Below are 21608 nucleotides of genomic sequence, written 5' to 3'. Positions count from 1 at the left end.
CATACCACCACAGCAGGTAATATTCTTTGCAAAATACTATTTTCGAAAAACAATATTGTAGGTTGTGAAAGTATTAAAATAAAGAATCAGTTTTAATTCAGCTTTCATTAACTGTTCTGCATGAATACTTCACCTGCATCCTTCGTTCTGTCTGCGTCTTTAGTATGTGTGGAATCCAATCAGTTAAAGTTGGCTGATTATAATCGGCTTTTTAATTTTCATGTGACATGAAATTGTATCCAATGAAGTATATCTAGATATATTCCTGCCTGCATCGGTAACAGAATACATTGTTTATGGTTTGACAACAGCAGTCGTATCCGTTTATGAATTCCAACTGAAATTATGACCGTAATTATCAATTGAAAACACCTGGGTCGCGTCTATGCTTATTCCATTCAGTTTATGTTAGTCCACTGAAAAACTTTATCTTGAATACGTTTTGGTCGGCACCCGACCCTTTAAACCATGAAATGTTGACACTGCGGGTTACACCGCACAGTGGTTGTGTATGTTTGACTTTGTTAAAATCAACTACGTGCATAAATTATTCTTGTGTTGTCTTTTTTGTGTGGTATGATAACAAAATGGCAACAAATTTCATGAATATTGAACTAAAGTTTCCTCATGATCAAGTTATACTGTAGTTGCATCACCGCAGCAGAGCCTCTAAACCAGTGGTTCCCAAAGTGGGCTCCAGCGCCGACCTGGGGGCGTTTGTAATCGTACGGGGGGCGCTGGAGACTGAATGGGCGATTGGGGGGCGCTTGGTGACATGGCAATTTTTTTCTTATAGCGCAAGTCTGTGCTTCCCAACCGGTACGTTTACCATTAGTGGTATGCGACCGCATTCCAGGTGGTACGCGAGCACCTTTCCGTAATTTTCTTAGCTCTTACTTGGTGAAACGTGCGTTCTGGGCATTCACCACTCTTTTAGACGGAAAAAGAAATCGTCTTGATATTGACAATTGAGGAGACTTTTGTTTTTGTCCGACATGTAACCTGATATTGAGAAGTTGGTGTCATTGCACTAACCTCACCCATCGCATTATTTAACAAGCAACAAATGAATTCGTTGTGTTTATTGTCTGTTCTGTTGGGCGTTGTTAAATGACTCAGGTGTTTGGTGGGCGGTACAGAAAAAAGTTTGAGAAACACTGCTTTAAACCAAGCAGAACCAAAAGTGAATGACAAAAAGGCTTTATTTGATAACAATGAGAAGAGGTGTCATTTTGATGTAATAATGCAACCCTTTCAACTTTAGAAACGTGGTTTATGCTTGTAATGGAAATGTTAAGAGTAACAGTAGAGGGTAAAATCTACCTGCTATCTTGACATTTCCAGTCGCGAGGCAGTCACGGGACAGTTAATCGCGCTTTTGTCTGGGGGGCGCTGGCTTTTTCAAACTTGACGTTTCGTTGAATTACAAAGACGTCAAAGCGATCTGTGAGGCTAATAAAAGATATATTTTGAGTGGAGGTAAGTATATAGTTGCTATATAGCAAGGTGAGATAGTTAATGCTCTTTACATACTTGAGAAACACATAATCGTTAAGATTACAAAATTTATGGACGGAACTGTGCGTCACAGGTTGCCAGCGGCGTGGTGTTAGATATTGTGAACATGATGCGCACTTAGAAACTGTATGCAATAGTAGCCTAGTGCAGATTCGATCAAGCAATTTCACAAAAAAATTTTTACACCAAATGTCACCACAGGTATTATATTTCTGAGTTTATGATTTTTAACATATGAGAACTACCTGTTGTCGTGGTGATGGTCACGCGCCAGCGCGCTTTTGTCTTGGGGCGCTGTCATTTTTTAACTTTACGTTTCATTGAATTACAATAGCGTCGAGGCGTTTCGTGATGTTGTGAAAGATTTTCAAGGCATATCTTGAATGGAGGTTTAGAGCGGTGTCCTCTGAGGACCCTTTGAACACGATTGCATGTAAAATTTGATTGTTATACTGCTTTTGTACGTTACGAGGTAGTTCAGGCGCTCGAGCTGTTTTGGCTGCGGGCTGTATGCGGTTCGGGCACCGCATTCTTGTTTTTACCAAGGGATTTGAATGTGGTAGCCAACATTTACTACTAGTGTTGCATACATTTTTGTGAAGGTTGCTGTATCATAAAACAAGCACTACTGAAAAATGGCTGAAAATGTTGATTTGAAGTTTCTGCATTTTCGGCTCACAGGACCAGCTGCAGAAGTTGTGTTAACATCCACAGTAGAGTCAGGAATTATAGCTGATACACACCTACCATGGACAAGAATAAACAGTGAGGACTATGTACGAGCCATAGTAAAACCCTTTGAAAGCAGAGGTGGACAGGTTGTTGATGTTACGCATGGGAGTATCATAGTCACAGTTGTTGCTGATGAGGAAAGCGTTGCAAATCGCATTACAAGCGGTTGTGCCTCGGGTGAAATATTGAAAGAAATCAATTCCCTACTTGATGAACTCAATAATCATCATCAAGTGGGAAATTTCCACAATATTGAGATCAAAGGCACAGATGGACTAAAAGTCAGTGAACATGAATGGAAAAATATGCAACGACTGTTCAAAGAAAATGTTGCCACCACAATCAAAGAAGGACTTAAATCATTTCAGGCAAATATTTTGTAACATTTCTAACGTTTTTTTTTTTGCATAATACACTTTTTTGATTAACACTAGTTACAGGGCTTTATACTTAGTGTACAAACATATGTTTGTAAAATGCTACATACTCTGGAACTCAAATCATCTTAATTTACTAAAAAATGTGGCTACAAAAGCTGTGTAGATTTTGAGGATTTGACTAAACATATTTATTGAATTTACCGAAACTAAAATAATTTCTTGGATTGATACAGATTTTTCGTGAGGATTTGCGGGGCTTATATCAACTTGTGCAAAACACACATTTGCCAGTTGATGAACTTCACATATCACGACCATTTCGTAGTAAGTATAACATAATTATAAAAGCAAATTAATTTCGAAATTCCTGTTGCTGCCAGGCATATTGCAATTAAAAATGTACTGATCTTCTGGCATAAACGTACTGTATTTTACGACGTTTCGTCTGCCATGCGGCGAGACTTCACCAGGTATAACGCAACAAGTGAATCACACTGAAACATGCAGGGGCACAAAAGAAAAAAGGGGGAACGTTGACACCGCTTGTCAACTCACGTGCTAGAGGCAGAGGCACCAAACATTGCAGAAGACACAACAATTACAACAAATTATTGTAAACTGCTGGAAAGAAAGCACATTGTTCTTTGTCATTGACGCAACCACTATTTTTGTGGATGTGCAGCGACTCAAGAAATAGCCGCTTGGCGTGGTCCAGCTCCATTTCCAGGACATGGGCTCCCATATATGTCGCAATGTCACCGCATGCTTGGCCAACGCAGAAACGTCGAAAAATACAGTACGTTTATGCCAGAATATCAGTACATTTTTAAAATTATATTCGTTTAACCACTCGTCACATATTGGTAGATATATTTGAATAATATGCAGCTCCACTTAATGGTCATTTGTAAAAGCCTTTTTTGTTGTGTGATACTTATATTGTTTGCAATCAGTTTACAAAAAAAGTATACGTATTCATTGTATAACATGTAGCACTTGGATTTTTATTGCAGAACAAACTTTCAGCCATACAGACCTTGTAAGTACCTCTCATGATGTATCTGACAGTCAACCATTACGTGGTAAACCAAATGATGCAGAGAAGAACATGCAGGGAACATTGCAGAAAACAGGTTAGTTGAAGCAACCTCAACATTTAGTTCTTCTGAAGATCATATTTGCGTATCTTGTATTTATATTCAAAATGTTTTTTTTTTGTTTCAGATTATATTGATGTGACTCTGGCAGTAAATTACGTCGATTTGTTGAATAAGGGGAAATATTTAGAAGCAAATGAAATAAGAAACCAACTTTCAAGGTTAATTGAAGGTCATGGGGCAACTGCAGAAAATTTAAAAAAAGCTGGAGATGAACAGACAGGAAAGGGCAATTGTTTGGAATCGATTTTGTTTTACGATTTGTCTTCGGAACTTTATGAAAAATATCCCAATGGAAAAACAGGAGCGGAGGGTGTTAGGGATTGCGTGCTGGGTCTAAAATGTTCCAGCGAAAATTTGCTGAAAACATCAGATTTGTTACAATTAGTAAGAAACAAATTTGTTGTTCGCGATCACGTGATCCCACTAATGGAGAAGATGAGACTCAAAATACAGAATGTGAAAAACGTAGAAAAGGAAGTTGCATGTTTATGCCAAGTTTGGTGTTTGCACAAGATTCAAATATGTCAAGATTTAATCGGAGATGTTTCGTCTGTTGACAAAGCAGTCAGGCTGGGACTTGAAATGATGAGGAAACAGTTCGGTAAAAACTCAGCGAAGCATGAAGTGTTTGGACGTTTGATGCGCAACCTTGGACTTGTTTACTGGAAATCAAATCGACTGAATGAAAGTTTAGTATGTTTTAAACGGGCAATTCAGGCTTACGGTATGGCAACAGACATGACTGAAGAGGAAAGAAAGAAGTGGATTGAAGATACCAAAATCTGCTTGGCAACTGTTGAGTCAACATTAAGTCAGTGCAACTACATTTTATCTCATTTATAAATTTGCTTCATGATAGCATACTTTAGTTGTGGTTGCGGACATTATTTGTGTGCTTTTATGTATCTTATATCTTACTAGCTTGCAAGTGATTGTCCAACAGTAATTTTCATCCCCAAATATTTTGCAACAAATATTCGCAAAAAAAATTAATGTGTAAATTTTCAAGTAATATTTACTAACATAAGTACCTCCGTTCAACTTTGTGCCTGGAAACATTTTAAATATCTCTTGTAGAACAAGTTCGAAGCACAGGCGAGCCTGCAACCACCTCGTATGATGTCACTCATAACCAACCATCTGATGACAAACCAAACCATCCAGAGAACATAATGCAGGAAACACTGCAGGATTTGGGTATGTTTGATTAGCATTATTCGCTTGGCGTACCTTTAATTTCACTGATAGTAGTAACAACATGGGGTTCAAAAATCACTTCTATGTAACCATTATTGCTTTTGCTCCACGACTGCAAGGTTCACAGGCACTGAAGCCGTAGTGTTGTAGTCATCTAGGATTAGCCATTTTTCTTGATGCCGAAGCAAGGTATAGAAAAATTTGAGTTTCGTTAAGGTTTGAACTCATTATCAAGCTGTACCTAACTTAACGACTCAAGTTAAACATAATATCTGGTTGCCCTTTCGCTAGGTATCCTGCCAAAGCAACAGACACTTAAATGATATTGGGTTATTAATTGTTCCAGGAAATTTATTTGACCAAGGTTGTTTCAGATGAAAACATTGACCCGACGCCACTGATTGCAAATTACGTAGATTTGTTAATCCAACGAAAATATTCTGCAGCAAATAAAGCAAGAAACCAACTATCAAGGTCTGTTAAGGGTCTTTGGTTAACACCTAACGATTTGAAATCAATCGGAGAAGAAATGAGAAGAAAGAAGCAGTGTTTGGAATCAATTTTATTTTACTATCTATCAACGGAACTATATGAAAAATGTCAAGATGGCAGAAAAGCAGCCGACGGTCTCGAAGATTGTGTGTTTGGTCTGAGAAAGACATGCGAAGGGTTACTGAAATCATCGGATTTACTTTCAAGATTCAGAAACAAACAAATAGTTCGAGATTACGTGATCAATCTGATGGAAATGATGAGACTCAAAATGCAAAACGTGGAAAAGGAAGTTTTGTGTCGAAGTCAAGTTAGGTGTTTGTATCACATTCAATGGAGTCAACAGTTATTGGAAGATCTTTCATCTCAGGAATCGACAATCAAACTTGGACTTGAAATGATGAGGAAACAGTTTGGTGAAAACTCAGCAAAGCATCATGTGTTCGGACATTTGTTGTACGTGCTTGGTTTTGTTTGCTGGAGAACAAATCGACTGGATGAAAGTGTGGATTTTTCTGAAAGATCAATTCAAGCTTTCCGAATGGCAACAGACATAACTGAAAAGACACGGAACGAGTGGATTAAAAAGGGTGAAAATAACTTACGAAATTTTCAAACAATTTCGGGTCAGTAAGTTTTTGTTATATTTGAAGTAATTAATTAGTTTTTAGTAGCGGTGATATCTTGTATTTGGGAATGAAACCTTGATACCTATTTTAAAGTCCCCAACCTTGCGATTGGTTGCTCAATGACTTCTGAATCATTAGGTCCCAAATCTGTTGACGGTTGTGATTCGATTAGAAAAAAGCACCACCTCGCCAATTACCACAAAACATTTGGACAAACTTTTTGCTTTTACACTAATTCGCTTTTCTTATTTTTTTTTGCGCGAGAAACGTCAGAAACAAATACGTTTATACCCCAAGAACTTAGACCGAAGAATGATTTTAATTCGCCTGCCCTGAAAATAAAATCAACGCAAATGTACCCACAGTATGTTTTCATCCTTCCATAGTTTGCCACAAGAAACAAAATAGATTGTTGAAAATCATGCTTTCAGATATAACTGAAGGAGCCGACGATGTACAAAGACAACAAACATCAAATCCTAGACAAAATTTACTGCAACAAACAATTATGTGGATGCCAGGTACGGTAAACTAAACCAGAAAAAGTTCATTATTAATTGACATGCAGCTTTTATTTTTGAGCCCATTCTCCCCAATATCATTTTACTCTGACCCATAGGTTTTCTTCTAATTTCTAATTCACTCTTTCACATATTTTAGTCATTAGTCAATCTTTTAATTGTGCTGCCGTGTTTCTTCAATGTTTATTTTCTACAAATCTAGGAAATGTGGAAAAATTGTAGTAACGTGATTATTACTTAAACATTCGTCATTTGATGTCAAGTGAGCAAAATATTACAAGTATCTCTTGTGCAGAACTAGTTCGAAACACTCCAGAGAGTGCAACCAACTCTCAACCAACTCGTATTTCAATTCCTCACGAGACAACTGAAGATGCAAACAACTTACAGGGTACATCGCCACAAACCGGTATGTAAACGTAGGCCAGGGAAACATTTTAACATAAGCTTTCCCTTTTAAATTATGATGCAATCTCAGTTCACGTAAATTTGACTCCAGTCATTAAGTAACGTTAAACCTAAACCCAGTAGTTAAAATATTGATTTCAAATGATAAAATTGCCGGTCCGTGAGCTGCCGTCCAAACTTAGCAATTAAAACTGCCGGTTTTTCGGCGCGAGAGCGGCCGTCTACACTTGTTTCTGTTGCAGCCGTTTTTGCCCAACTTTCCTTATTCTAATATTTCGTTGTTTTGTAATTTAACTGTTGGCTGCGGTTAGAATAGTTTGTACAATTCTATTGTTTTTATGTAAAGGTACATATTTTTGTCGATATAATGTGCCTATCAGTGCATATCGTTCTAAGACCCCTACAGATACAACGGTGTAAAAAATAAACAAACCATTCGTCAGGCACTGTTGCTATTCATTTTTCCTGATTGTTGAACCGATTTTGTGTGGTAGACCAAAATATTGACCTGACTGCACTCCTGAAACATTACGTCGAGTTGTTGAAAATCCATAAATATTCCGAAGCTGATGAAGCAAGAAACCAACTTTCAAGGTCATTTGAAAGTCTTGGAGCAACTGCAAAAGATTTAAAAACAACTGGAGATGCAAACAGAGAAGAGAGAAAATGTTTGGAATCGATTCTGTTTTACGATCTTGCATCGGAACTTTATGTCAAACGTGACGGGACCTTGGGAGCAGAAGGTGTGGAGGTTTGTGTGTCCGGTCTGCGTTCCACATGCGAAGAATTGCTTAAAACAACAGATTTGGTTCCAAAACTTCGAAACACAGAAATTGTTCGCAATTACGTGATCCCACAAATGGAAAAGATGAGACTCAAAATACAAAATATTGGAAAAGTGAAACAGAAAATTTCATGTTTATATCAAGTTGTATGCTTATATCACATTGGTGTGAGTCAACAGTTCCATGGAGATTATTCATCGAGTGAAACAAGAATTAAACTTGGACTTGAAATGATGAGGAAACAGTTTGGTGAAAACTCAGCAAAGCATGAAGTGTTCGGATGTTTGTTGAACAAACTTGGTGTTGTTTGTGAGAAAACAAATCGACTGAATGAGAGCATGGATTTAAATCAAAAAGCAATCCAAGCTTTCACAAAGGCAACAGACATAACTGAAGAGAGAAGGAATGAGTTGATCAACTGGCGTGAAGAAAATTTCCGAAGAATTCAAAAAATGCTTCGTCAGTAAACTTTAGTCCGAATATGGATTGTGGACTTGCTCTAACAGTCGGGTGTCCACCTAACGTTCTATGCGGCTTCTTGCAACCCATCATCACTTCACAGTGCGACTGGGAACCTGACTCGATATGATTTTATCCGTGCCTTTGATTTCTTGTGCTTTATTGTTCAACCCTTGTAGTATTTTGCGTAAAAGAAAGTTATTTTGATTTCATCACGTTGTACATGTATGCGTAGATTTGCTTCATTTGGTATCTGTAACATTTATGTATATGTTGTATTTAAAGTTATTTGTGTATGAACGATGAATTTGTGTTTGTAGCGTATAATGACAAGCCTTGTAGTAATTGTTTAACATTGCTTTTCGTATTTGTGTCGCATATGCCATGTCTTTGTATATATTGCAGTTCTTTTGCTTTTACTGACTATTATTTCTTGTGAGACTGTTTTAAAACAACAACTGCTGATTTACTGAGGTTTAACAAGCACTTTGCCGGCTTTGGATTTATTTTCCTTAGCCTGATAATAAACTATTTGTACAGATATACGTTTGTCGGTGATTCCTGCAGAGTAGCAGTTTAGGAGAGACAATCTGCAAGTTCATGCTGACATTACTATGACTTTTGCAAAATATACAGATTTAATGTTTTAGACTTTTAGCTGTTGGATTGTGCATTAAAAATTTGCACTAGCCCTCGGTGCGAATCGGTTGCAAAGATGCGTATGTTGGCTTATTATTTTAAGCATTGGAATCCCTTGGCTAATATTTTCTTATAGCTCTAATAATTATAACAACATACAACTTACAAGTAGACTACGTGTGTTTACACCGCATTGTGCAGTGATAATATAGTAGAACTCGCATATAGCCCCTCGTATAAACGGGTGTCCACCCAAAATCAATATTTGGAGTCTAAGCTGCATCAGACAGGATTACTATGACATGCTGGTAGTGACAGAACGAAAAATATATTTGAATCAAACCACTGCACATTGCCACACACGTAGAAAACTATTACAAAATTGCCCAGTCAATTTCCACTTCTTGTTGACGTACTACAATGCATACCTCATTTTCCTTTCGAAAACGCACTTTGTTTGCAATTTTTTTTTTTTAAGTAAAGCATTTCATTAAGACATTGGATTAAATTTCTTGTTTTTTAATTTCCTGTTGTATTCCCCTATGTATTGTGCGATTCCACCCTTAACATTTTTATGGTTTCCCTGGGAGCCAACCCAAGCCACCACAAGGTGACGCAACTACTAAACAGGGTTTGTTAACAATATCAAATAGCATAATGCCTGTAAGGCGTTTAAGAGATGTCGAAGAAGAAGTTAACAACGCCGCTATGATAAACGAAGATTATTCCAATAGTTGTATGTTGGTTTGTGATAAAAGAACATCTGCTATTTCCTGCAGGTGTACAAATGTAAGAAATAGTAAATTTTCAGATTTCAATCTATTTCTAAATAATGCATAGCTTTTTTGCACCAACAGTGTTTTTGTTTCATGCATAACATAGCCTGTGCTTAAAATTTCATTGAAAACAACAAAATGACTTCTGGATACAAATGGATACCTCATATTACTCCCCAGGAGATAGGTAAGTGGGATAGGATACCAAAGCTCAGTTAACCTTGACAACGGTTAAATCTGGTTAACTCCTGTGACAAAATAAATTTCTAAAGTAAGGTAGGTTTTGCTGCAAAGTGTGGTGCAAACACAACCTTAGCAGCTGATATAGACATTGTGTAGGTATAAATGTTAAATATGGTATCAAACAATTGAAATGCAACATTTATTTCTTACTTTCCTAGGGAATAACGCTAAGGTACTCATTCGAAAATATGTGGATTTGGTGGAAGAACAAAGGTATTCTGAAGCAATTGATACTAAGTATGAATTTTCAAATTTACCTGAAAGCTATTACGCAACCGCTGATGATTTGAGAAGAACCGGAGACACAAAAAGAGATGAAAAACAGTATGTGGAATCAACTTTGTTTTATGACCTTGCATCAGAAAGGTTTGAACGTTTAAATGGCAATGAGGGCGCTTTGGGTGTGGAGAAATGTGCAAGGGGACTCACAAAAATATGTGAAGCTTTGCTACAAAGATCGAGTCAACATGTTAAAAACAGACAAATTGTATGTGGTCATGTCATCCCAATGATACAAGACATGAAAATGAAAATTGTAAACATGAAAAATGTGGGAGATGAAGTTTCATGTTTATCTGCAGTAAAATGTTTGCATTTTTTGGAATACTGCCATGGTTTGATTGGAGAATATTTGTCCAAAGAAGAAACAATTAAACTTGGTCTTAAAATGATGGAGAAACAGTTCGGTAAAAATGCTGAAAACTATCATGTTTATGGAAGTTTGTCTCATAACCTTGGTTGTATTTCCTTACGTAAGAGCAATGAATTGTTAGGAAGAGCAGACAGTGTTTCTAGGACAGCCACAGATTCAACAGAGGATACGAAAAAAGATCCCATTGAATTCATCGGAAATCTGCCACAAGTTCTACAAACTGCCTTAAGTTAGTTAAGATAAATAGTAAATGCTATGATCAACAGATACATTAATGCAGAGGTTGGAAACACTTGCACAAACATAGCCAGTTGGAGACATTTTGCAGAAAACTGAAAAATATATCACAAAACCTTACCTCAATTCACATCAATTTTTTTTTATATTACCGAGAAAAATTACCATCATAAAATCTTTTCCTAAATGTATGAATCATATCAAGCCAAACAAAAAAAATTATATGTTGTTTATTTATTCATATTACGGCTTGAAAATAAGTCTGTCCATTTCTGGGGAGTAAAAGAGACACAAATGATTTAAACTTGTGGGTTACCCATCTATGCACTAATGTCACAAATAGAAAAGCAACCCGAAGTATTTTAGCTTCGGATTTGCTCCAAGTTTTTCGCACCTAATCCTCATATTATATGCGCAAAAGAGCCAAAATAATCTATGAGAGCTGCAGACAGGTGTACACACTGTTCCGACCTGCAAGGTCTCATCAGTGAAGCTGGTGACTGTGGCACAGGGCTAGTTGGTAGATTAGCACACAGATTTCTACTTTGTGGTACCTTTCGGTCAATCGTCGAATCAGCTGCACTGATGAGACCTTACAGGACAAAACAATGTGTACATCTGTCTGCAGCGCTCATAATACACATAGTTTGCGGAAAAGGTTGAAAATGTTAATGAAATATGTAAAAGTGCGCTTATAAACACACCAACAAGTCAACATTTGTCTTAAAAACCATGGAGATACACAAACATTGTTTTAAACTTTTGTGAATTTTTGCCATAAGGTGTATGAGTGAACCTGTTCAAGTGAAGATGAGGTCTTAATTTCGTGCACATAGTTTATTATGCCACAGTACTTGTATTTCACAGTACCTGCAAAATAAATACTTCTAGATTCTAAGCCTACTGTTGCTGAAAGTCACCCTCGGTCATCACATGATGAAACTCTACCACAGAAACGTGATATGCTACAATCGCTCAGTGGCGCACTCTCTGCCAGTGAGAGCAACGTTAGCGAAGGTATCCGTTTGCTCGTAACCGAGTAGTTTTCTAAGCAATTGTGTCATATAGTAGTCTTTTATTGTGTAGACTTTCTCCGTTCCGTGGAGAGCGATTGCGATTCGAGCTCCTCCAGTCTCTCCCAGAATGATGACGACAACAATGGCAAAGAAAGCGAAGATGATAGTGATTTTGATGACGTAATGATAAGCTGTTTTTTTTTATATTTCCTGAAAAGCGTGAAAAATGAGGGTTTTGTAGAATTTTATTCGTAAAAGTAATTGATTGTACGAAGTGGTCCATATAAATGAGTCATGCAATGGTCGTTAAATGCGCACTTTAGAAAACCTCAAATTTTGTATATTTGACCGTTCCGTTAGTTCTGGTGATAAATTTCGTACGCCCGAAAAAAAAATTTCGCTCGTCCCGTAAGCGCGAACACCCGAAATTCTAAACTACATCCAACACTCGCAGATGCAAAACGAGGAAAATAAGGAAATGTTGGAAAACGATCTCACCACGAACACCGCGCTGGATGATGACGAATCCAGCAGAGAACAAACGCGTTGCGGCAGTAGAAGCAGCTCATCCATCTGGGACAGTGACGACTATTACAGGAAACTGTTTAACTTTGGTATGTTTAGAAAGTTTTTTTCAAGTTTACAACGATGTATGAATGGTCGTAGCCGTGAACTTGTGCAAAATGTTATTAACGAAGACGTGTATATCTGTCAATTTGAAGCTAATGAGATCTTTTACCCAATAGGCTTTATCCACAAAACGACGCCCACCACGTCCCTCCACCACCTCGGCAACAGCAAAGGGGCCACATTCCCATGTGACGTCACTGACACTTCTGGCATGTTCTTGTTTGGTTTGCGTAACTTGTGACGTATTTGTTGTCAATGTATCGTCTTACATTAGTTCCACATTTGCTGGTTTTCGGTGATAAACTGCTCCTCTTTGTTCCAGAGTATGCTAAGTATAAAATTTACGTCGCTACTAAACCTATTAGTGTGGCCCGTCTCCAACATATTAAACCAGATTATAACAACCAGATAAGATAGTACCGGTAAATTTGCGATTCAAATGATAAAACCGCCGTCGAATTCGATCACGACGGCTCACAACGTTTCAAACCTCACCATGCCTGTGATTGTGACAAGCGAGTCGATCCAATCCTCGGCTGCGGTAGGTGGTAGTTCTGTTTTATAATTGCTCCTTGACGCACTCTCTGTCAGTGAGAGCAACGATAACGAAGGTGGCGGTTTGCTCCCTGCCCAGTAGTTATCTAAGCAATTGTGTCACTTACTGATTTTTTGTGTAGACTTATTCCGTTCCGTGGAGAGTGATTGCGATTCGAGCTCCTCCAGTCTCATCCAGAATGATGACGACAACAATAACAAAGAAAGCGAGGAGTATAATGAATTTGATGACGTAATGATAAGCTGTTATTTTGATATTTCCTGAAAAGTGTGAAAAATGGGGAGTTTTATTTGTTAAAGTAATTGATTGTATGAAGCGGTCCATATAAATGAGTCATGCAATGGTCGTTAAATGCGCACTGTAGAAAACCTCAAATTTTGTATATTTGACCGTTCCGTTAGTTCTGGTGACAAATTTCGTACAGCCGGGCTGGTCTCTGTAACCAAACATAACTCGTCCCGTAAGCGCGAACACCCGAAATTCCAAACTACATCCAACACTCGCAGATGCAAAACGAGGAAAATAAGGAAATGTCGGAAAACGATCTCACCACGAACACCGCGCTGGATGATGACGAATCCAGCGGAGAAAACAAACGTGGCGGCAGCAGTGGAAGCAGCTCATCCATTTGGGGTAAGTTTCCAACGATGTATGAATGGTCGTGGCTGCGAACTTGTGCAAAATATTATTAACGAAAAAGTGTATTTTTTTCATTATGTGATTAACATTCGGTCGGTAGATTGATGCTCGAAACAATGATTAAAAAGACAAAAATCGAATATCTGGTTATCTGTACGTTTGTCTAAGGTTTTTGGCGAGTTGAATATAACGATTAAAATTTGAAAAGTGGTAGCTTGGAAGCACGGTGTATGACAATTTTGGGTTATACACAAAAATTTTGGGAAGACATTGCATATCGACAGTCCACAATCAAAGACGTTGTATAACTTTGGTAATACAAGTTTATGAGTTGTGTTCTTTTTAATGATTTTTTGGGCTGAAATTCCAATATCATCTCAACGGAAAAAACATCTTTCTGAATACCTCACACAAGAAGAAAGGGATATTTTACGGTCAAAAATTGGCCAACTTCTTAGGCTTGCAACTCAAACTAGACCGGATTTAAGTTTCGATGTTTGTGTTGCAGCAACAAATTATAAAAATGCTGTAGTCCGGGACTTACTTGCATGTAATAAAATAATTTGGAACGCTCTGTCAAGCTGCATTAATTTGAAATATTCTAATCTTGGAAGCAACTCCTCTTTGAAAATTTTTGTGTTTACTGATGCAACATTTGCAAATCCTTCTGATAGAGGAAGTCGAAGAGCTAATTTAGTTTTTCTCGTTGGACAAGATGGAAAATGTAATTTGCTGAGTTGACAATCTAAACGAATAAGAAGAGTAGTAAAGAGCACCCTCGCTGCTGAGACTTTAGCCATGTCTGATGGACTTGATACAGCATTTTTTTTAAATTTTTGGCGTTAACGTTCTTATTGCTTTCTAAGAAATGAAAACCGACACCACAATGGAACGTAAAACAAAGATGGTGAGACAGCTTGTGCAAGTGGAATTTCCGGAGAGTGTGGCGAAGGCGGCAGTGCAAGCTGTGGAAAGTCTCGACCATGACGATTGTTTATTCTGGGCTCTTCAAAACGAGTTTGACGAAGAGGTTGTGACGAAGTTGCAGAAGGAGTTTGAGGAAGAAATGGGTAAATCCAATGCAATGACGTTTTAAATATGTTTTTGAATACAAAATTTAAAAAACAAGCAAAACTGATAAAGTTCCAAGTTACTGGACAAAAATTGAAAACAAAAGTCCAACGCGAATACTTTTGATAAATACGACTTTTATCTTAAAAGTGCGAAATTGATGATTCGTAACCTGCATGTGCTTAGCTCAATGATTTGCTCTTTAAAGTGCATATGACACGGCCATGACAACTTTGCGTAAAACTAAAGGTACATCTACAACAAACATATATCTAAAGTTTCACGGTTCTACGTCAACTAAAAAATGTACAAAACTGCACGAAAAGTAACGGCGACCAAACATCGTAAACCTTTCGCGCCGAGGAGAAAAGGACATCCTATAACGCGCCTGCGTCGAAAAATGCATTGTTTAGATAGGAGAAGGCGCCCTTTTTTGCAGATATCGAATAGTTTTAAACATAGGAGAATCCAAAGATTACGTTACCTTAAAGGTCAGGACAGGGTTTTGCATCATACAAAAATTTGTCATTGTGACGTCAAGAATCAAAGGCTTATTTGTCCCTAATTAACGGAAGACTATAGGGTATAGCTAAACTAACCGTTTGTCTCTGTCCTGTTTTCAAAAGTTCATGTATCACGTTAGCGATCATAAATGCTGTAACAATAAGAACACCCTGTCCCAGTAACTGTTTTATCATTACACAACTAAATGAGACATAATAGGTCGAACAGCGGCCATCTGTCTTCAGCTTAAATTAACTTCAAAATCCGTTTATTGCACTTGTTCATTTTTTGTCACTTGTTTAATACAATACTATACAAAACCAGTTTTACAATGTTTTCCATTCCTCCGCATAAGGCTTGCTGCCAGCACTCGCGCACGAACGAAGCGCCTTCTATGACGTCACGCAACAATTTCTCGCTTTCGCACGATTTCGTTTGCAGCGGTAAAAATGCGACTTTGATCAGCTGTATCTCAGAAACCAGTCGCCGTATCAAGCTACTTTTTTCGCCAAAAATGTTCTTAAGTTGTGAACATCTCTTAGTTTGATTATTAACATGTTTTATTTTTACGTGTCATATGCACTTAGAGTGTATGTGATTTTACCCAAGGTTTCAAGGAAAATTGGAGCAAGTTTGGAGTGGTTAAGGATGTCCTTAAAGATCACACTAATCTTAGTTTGAAACAAGTGATCGAACATAAAAAGTTATCTAAGTCTTGATGTCAAAGGATCCAACAAATGCGCACATTTGCACAGTTTATAACATTATATTAAACCTTATTCAAATAGAATCAAAACACAAACCATCAACATAAACATATAACCAACCCATGCTAACAAGTAGATAACTCAACTCTAACACAAACAAATACTAACACCAACTGGGGAGCATGAGTGACAGTTCATGCATGTTGCCACATACACAAAATCACTCATGCAATAAATTCAAATACAAAGCAAAAAAACTAGAAACCTAAAGAAAAGTCAAATAAACACATTCAAAGAAATAGGTAAGGGGAACACCTATAGCGATGCCTAAGCATTTTGGAGGCACCCATAATTGTGTGTAACAATGCAACGGATTATGTATGGGTTCCAGTGTTAAGTACCTAAAAAAACTATCAAAATATTGAGGTAAATTTTGTTGAAAAATAAATCACAGAAAGTACACGCCATTTGTGATTTTGTGTTAGTCCCACCCCTTATCCTCAAATTCTAGTCAAAATTAGTTGCTAGACAAAAAAAATTGCATTTACCTGCATTAAGGAAAATGACCTTCATTTTTGGGATTTAATGTAAGATGTGGTCTAAAGCTAGTTGCAAGACTTTGGAAAAATGTTTTTTGGATTGCGATATATTTTTCAGTTTCTGCAAAATGTGTCCAACTGGCTAGTTGCAAGACTTTGGAAAAATATTTTTTGGATTAAAAATAGCCAGTTGGAGACATTTTGCAGAAACTGAAAAATATATCACAAAACCTTACCTCAATTCATATAGATTTTTTTATCTTACCGAGAAAAATTATCATCATAAAATCTTTTCCTAAGTGTATGAATCATATCAAGCCAAATAACACAGTTATATGTTAGTTATTTTTTCACATCACGGTTTGAAAATAAGTCTGTCCTTATCTGGGGAGTAAAAGAGATACAAATGATTCAAACTTGTGGGTTAACAATCTCTGCACTAATGTCACCAACAGAAAAGCAACCCGAAGTAATTTAGCTTCGGAGTTGTTCACTCCATGGGATCTGCACAGGTGTACACACTGTTTCGACCGGTAAGGTCTCATTAGTGAAGCTGGTGACTGTGGCACAGGGCTAGTTGGTAGATCAGCACACAGATTTCTACTTTGTGGTACCTTTCGATCAATCGTCGAATCAGCTGCACTGATGAGACCTCAGGTCGAAACAATGTGTACATCTGTCTGCAGCTCTCATAATACATATAGCTTGCAGAAAAGGTTGAAGATGTTCATGAAATATGTAAAAGTGCAGTTATAAACACGCCAATAAGTCAACACTTGTGTTAAAAACTACGAAGATAGACAAACAATGTTTTAAACTTTTATGAATTTTGCCATAAGGTGTATGAGTGAACCTGTTCAAATGAAGATGAGGTCTTAACTTTGTGCACATAGTTGATGCCACAGTACTTGTATTTCACAATACCTGTAAAATAAATACTTCTAGATTCTAAGCCTACTGATGCTGAAAGCCACCCTCGGTCATCACATGATGGAACACCACCACAATCGTTCAGTGACGCACACTCTGCCAGTGAGAGCAACGTTAGCGAAGGTATCCGTTTGCTCGTAACCGAATACTTTTGTAAGCAATTGCGTCATATAGCACTATTTTATTGTGTAGACTTTCTCAGCTCCGTGGAGAGCGATTGCGATTCGAGCGCCTCCAGTCTCTGCCAGAATGATGACGACAACAATGACAAAGAAATCGAAGATAATGAGTTTTATGACGTAACAATTAACTGTTATTTTGATTTTTTGAAAAACTTTAAAAATTTGAGTTTCGGAGAGTTTTTTTAGTAAAAGTAATAGATTGTAAAAAATTGAGTCAGGCAATGGTCGTTTAATGCGCACTGTAGAAAACCTCAAATTTCGTACATTTGACCGTTCCGTTTGTTCTGGTGATAAAGTTAGTGCGGTGCGAAAAGCCGGACTGGTCCCTGTAACCAAACATAACTCTTCCTGTAAGCGCGAACATACGAAATTCCAAACTACATCCAACACTCGCAGATGCAAGACAAGGAAAATGAGGAAATATCGGAAAACGATCTCGCCACGAGCACCGCGCTGGATGATGTCGAATCCAGCGGAGAAAAAAGGCGTGACGTCACTGACACTTCTGGTATGTTCTAGTTTAGTTTGCGTGACTTGTGACGTATTTGTGGTCAATGTATTGTCTTGCATTAGTTCTACATTTGCTGGCTTTCGGTGATAAACAGCTTCGCTTTGTTCAAGAGTATGCCAAGTATCAAATTTACGTCGCTACTAAACCCATTGGTGTAGCCCGTCTCCAACATATTAAACCAGATTATAACAACCACATAACACAGTATCGGTGAATTTGCGATTCAAATGATAAAACCGCCGTCGAATTCGATCACGACGGCTCACAGCGTTTCAAACCTCACCATGCCTGTGATTGTGACAAGCGAGTCGATCCAATCCTCGGCTGTGGTAGGTGGTAGTTCTGTTTTACAATTGCTCCTTGACGCACTCTCTGTCAGTGAGAGCAACGATAACGAAGGTAGCATTAAGGAAAATGACCTTCATTTTTGGGATTTAATTGTAAGATGTGGTCTAAAGCTAGTTGCAAGAATACACAAAAAATTTGGGAAGACATTGCATATCGACAGTCCACAATGAAAGACGTTGTATAACTTTGGTAATACACATGGACAAGTTTATGAGTTGTGTTCTTTTCAATGATTTTTTGGACGGAAATTCCAATATCATCTCATTGGAAAAAACATCTTTCTGAATAACTCACATTAGAAGAAAGGGATATTTTACGGTCGAAAATTGGCCAACTTCTTTGGCTTGCAACTCAAACTAGACCAGATTTAAGTTTCGATGTTTGTGTTGCAGCAACAAATTATAAAAATGCCGGGACTTACTTGCATGTAATAAAATAATTTGGAACGCTCGGTCAAGCTGTATTAATTTGACATATTCTAATCATGGAAGCAACACCTCTTTGAAAACTTATTTTCATAGAATACCAATATGCGCCCTTCATACTTTGTGTTTCTTGGTCGGGAAATGCCCTTCTCGAACTCTTTTTTTAATATTTGCCATACTACAATTTTTTTGTTTTTTTTGTTATGCATTTACTTTTAATATATATAATATGTTACATATTAAACTCTAAAATACAAGTTAAAAATACCTTTAGATTCCTTCTCTACTGGTGGTGAAAGTCACTCTCAGCCATCACATGATGCAACAAAACTTCTGCAACAAAAACGTGTTGGATTAAAGCCCCTAAAATCAACAGGTATATTATTATACTGCAGTAAAAATAGCTGTAACTGCTACTTATTGCTCCAATTCAAATTTCTATTAAAATTTTTTGAACAAGTGGAGTTTGCATTTATTTTTTTTCAGAGTGACATAAAATTATTTGCAGGACATGATTTTGAAAATTTCCTTTTATTTTTTGTTGGTTCATAATTGTATATTAGTAAATCAAATAAATAACAACATAAGTCTGATCACATCAAAGTAAAGTTAGGTTTTCTGAAAATGTGAATCAAAAAAAGAAATTCAAAGGATATTTGATCCATTTCTTTGGGACCAAATTGGTATCTCCCTGAAAATAAGTTTCGGTGATGGAAATGCCCACTTTGTCACAGAGAAAACCAGTGATACTAAGGGTATAATTTTGTTGTTGAATGAGCGCACATGTGTGCTGTTGTCATGGTGAATTTTAGGGTGTTTCTCTATGCAATGGCATCAAAGTTAGTTGCTAAAAAATCACCTAAGCAACCCCCCAGTAAGATTTTGCACTTTGAAGAATATTAGGTCCCTATGTAAGTCACAAGACCTAGCAATGGTCATTGGGAAACAAGCGGAACAGTCGCTAGATGGGCCTTGAAAACAGGATTTTCCCATTTAATACCTGTATAGGTCATAGGTCCTTAAGGCATTTATGAATAGCCTTTTTAATGTATTGATAATATCTTCAGTTTTTGTTTGAAATTTATTTTTTTGGGTTTGTAGAGAAACATGGCACTTCAAAATCTCCATCATGTCATGACTCCAATTTTTCTGGAGGAAGTATTGTTGGAGCCAAGGGTGATGTTATTGTTTACAAGTTTAAAAACATAGGTAAAATGGCATTTTATATCTAGTAGGTTCTTGTGTAATGTTTCACAAAACAAATTGTTGTTAATTTGCTGGACTTTTTTGCACTTTTAGGATTTTAAGTGCATATTAAATCAAATTGTTTATTTTGGATGCACAAGCTTAAATACGCATATTAACTTTTAATTCAAAGCATTTCTGTTCATCCAGAAAACCTGGTAATTGCAAATTCTGAGGGTGAACCTACACAACAAGATCAACTGGCTAAACCTCAGTCACCATCTGATACAACAGGGTCCAAACCACAGCAAGGAAATGAACCGGAATCTAAAAACAAAACAGGTAGTTTAAGTAATAAATAGTTTTATTGTACATGAATTTAAATAAAATTGCCATGCTTAATTCACTAAATAAAATTTATGGGTACTTGATTGCTGGTGATGATGGTAAAAATATAGTGTTTGGTGTTTTTTATCGAGTTTCCTAACCACACAAAATAATAAAGCAGTTGAAACAGCATCAGTCACTTTTTGGTAACTTGAAAAACCGCTGTGTGCCTGTCAAAAGTACTATAAATCGTGCACTTAACAACTGAAATGGTTTGTTTGGAGACTTCCTTCACCAATCACAATACCCTACTCTATGTATACCATATGTTTATTTGCACATGTTTGTCTTTGAATGTTCAATAAAAAAAGTTTCTGTGCAGTAGTTATAGCAGTAGGATAATAAGTGGTGTGTTGGAAAAAATAGGTTATTTTATGTCACTATTAAATATGATGTCTCCATTGGTTGTGCCAATTTAAGTATTGTTGTTTATTCATATTAGCAACATGTGTGCATGCAGATGAACATGGAAGGCAACAAAATACGTTGGATGACTCAAAACTATCTGGAGGAAGTATAGCGGGGGTCAAGGGTAATGTTACTGTCAACAACATTGGAACATTAAGTAAGTGCACAGTTACACACACATTCTTCACAGTTGGGACAATGATTATGTTAAAACTGCTTACTTTTGCATGTTATATATTACTGATGATTTAAAAAGGTGTGGGTAAAAATTTTTATATATTTTTTCTAAATAAATATGCGAAATATTATCACAAATACAGTGTAAATTCAATCTTCACCACTGTTTCCAATAAAAACCCTTTTACATCAGAGGAGTTCCACTTATTGTTTGAGCACATAATCTGCATGAAGTGTTTGTGTAGAGTCCCTGAAAATTGGAAGTGCTGAAAGTCATGCCAGTCAAAGAGATCTTGATACTCAACTAAATTCAACAACTTCCACAACAAAAACTCATCAACAGCAAAATGCTGGATCAGAGTCCCCAAAAGAAAATGGTATTGTATTCTAGAAAGTAAAATATTTTTATAAACCTAATGTAAACAAAAGACAATGTCACCAGAGGAAAAGTGGCAACTAACATAACACTGCCCTAACAAATTCTGTAGATATTGCCCCAACATGGGTTGTAAGAAATTTTATATGTTAAGGCCCGTTTACACTACAGACGATTCTGTGTTTGTTT

The 21608-nt window shown here is 37.0% G+C and overlaps 3 protein-coding genes across 7 annotated transcripts in view; all 3 read left to right on the top strand.

Moving 5' to 3' along the window:
• The window catches only part of LOC145889878 (uncharacterized), a 106724-nt gene that overhangs the window by 74233 nt on the left and 10883 nt on the right, over positions 1–21608 (top strand). For 2 of the 5 annotated variants that reach the window (XM_082980923.1, XM_082980926.1), the window contains exons 1-18: positions 9597–9709; positions 9778–9883; positions 10098–10820; positions 11720–11845; positions 11915–12024; positions 12299–12458; positions 12591–12683; positions 13152–13261; positions 13537–13663; positions 14536–14739; positions 17436–17543; positions 17613–17719; positions 17999–18110; positions 19161–19262; positions 19988–20095; positions 20282–20413; positions 20919–21023; positions 21289–21420. In XM_082980923.1, the coding sequence (XP_082837049.1) occupies positions 9835–9883; positions 10098–10820; positions 11720–11845; positions 11915–12024; positions 12299–12458; positions 12591–12683; positions 13152–13261; positions 13537–13663; positions 14536–14739; positions 17436–17543; positions 17613–17719; positions 17999–18110; positions 19161–19262; positions 19988–20095; positions 20282–20413; positions 20919–21023; positions 21289–21420 (2608 nt within the window). In that variant the 5' untranslated portion in view covers positions 9597–9709; positions 9778–9834. Of the gene's footprint in view, positions 1–9596; positions 9710–9777; positions 9884–10097; positions 10821–11719; positions 11846–11914; positions 12025–12298; positions 12459–12590; positions 12684–13151; positions 13262–13536; positions 13664–14535; positions 14740–17435; positions 17544–17612; positions 17720–17998; positions 18111–19160; positions 19263–19987; positions 20096–20281; positions 20414–20918; positions 21024–21288; positions 21421–21608 lie in introns of those variants that run through there. The other 3 variants (XM_082980924.1, XM_082980928.1, XM_082980927.1) reach the window with 3 other exon arrangements.
• On the top strand, positions 4356–5009 carry LOC145890609 (uncharacterized). Its single transcript, XM_082981725.1, has 2 exons — positions 4356–4601; positions 4868–5009. The coding sequence occupies exons 1-2, from the start codon at positions 4373–4375 to the stop codon at positions 4999–5001; spliced, it is 363 nt and encodes a 120-aa protein (XP_082837851.1). The 5' UTR covers positions 4356–4372; the 3' UTR covers positions 5002–5009.
• LOC145888863 (uncharacterized) lies at positions 5049–8367 on the top strand. The gene is made up of 6 exons (XM_082979731.1): positions 5049–5114; positions 5334–5789; positions 5892–6105; positions 6540–6629; positions 6925–7038; positions 7532–8367. Exons 1-6 carry the CDS (start codon positions 5049–5051, stop codon positions 8287–8289), a joined length of 1698 nt encoding a protein of 565 aa, XP_082835857.1. The 3' UTR covers positions 8290–8367.

This window comes from Ascidia mentula, chromosome 2, assembly GCF_947561715.1.
Source record: "Ascidia mentula chromosome 2, kaAscMent1.1, whole genome shotgun sequence".
Classification (NCBI taxonomy): domain Eukaryota; kingdom Metazoa; phylum Chordata; class Ascidiacea; order Phlebobranchia; family Ascidiidae; genus Ascidia; species Ascidia mentula.
Note: the sequence above shows the minus strand (reverse complement) of the source record. Positions and strands in the feature narration are given on the sequence as shown.

Bases quoted from the DNA above. Each gene is read 5' to 3' on its own strand.
- LOC145890609 (XM_082981725.1), top strand. From the start codon at position 4,373: ATGATGAGGAAACAGTTCGGTAAAAACTCAGCGAAGCATGAAGTGTTT. The intron at 4,602-4,867 runs GTCAGTGCAACT...TATCTCTTGTAG, and splicing joins AACTGTTGAGTCAACATTAA to AACAAGTTCGAAGCACAGGC.
- LOC145888863 (XM_082979731.1), top strand. From the start codon at position 5,049: ATGGGGTTCAAAAATCACTTCTATGTAACCATTATTGCTTTTGCTCCA. The intron at 6,106-6,539 runs GTCAGTAAGTTT...TCATGCTTTCAG, and splicing joins AAATTTTCAAACAATTTCGG to ATATAACTGAAGGAGCCGAC. The intron at 6,630-6,924 runs GTACGGTAAACT...TCTCTTGTGCAG, and splicing joins AACAATTATGTGGATGCCAG to AACTAGTTCGAAACACTCCA.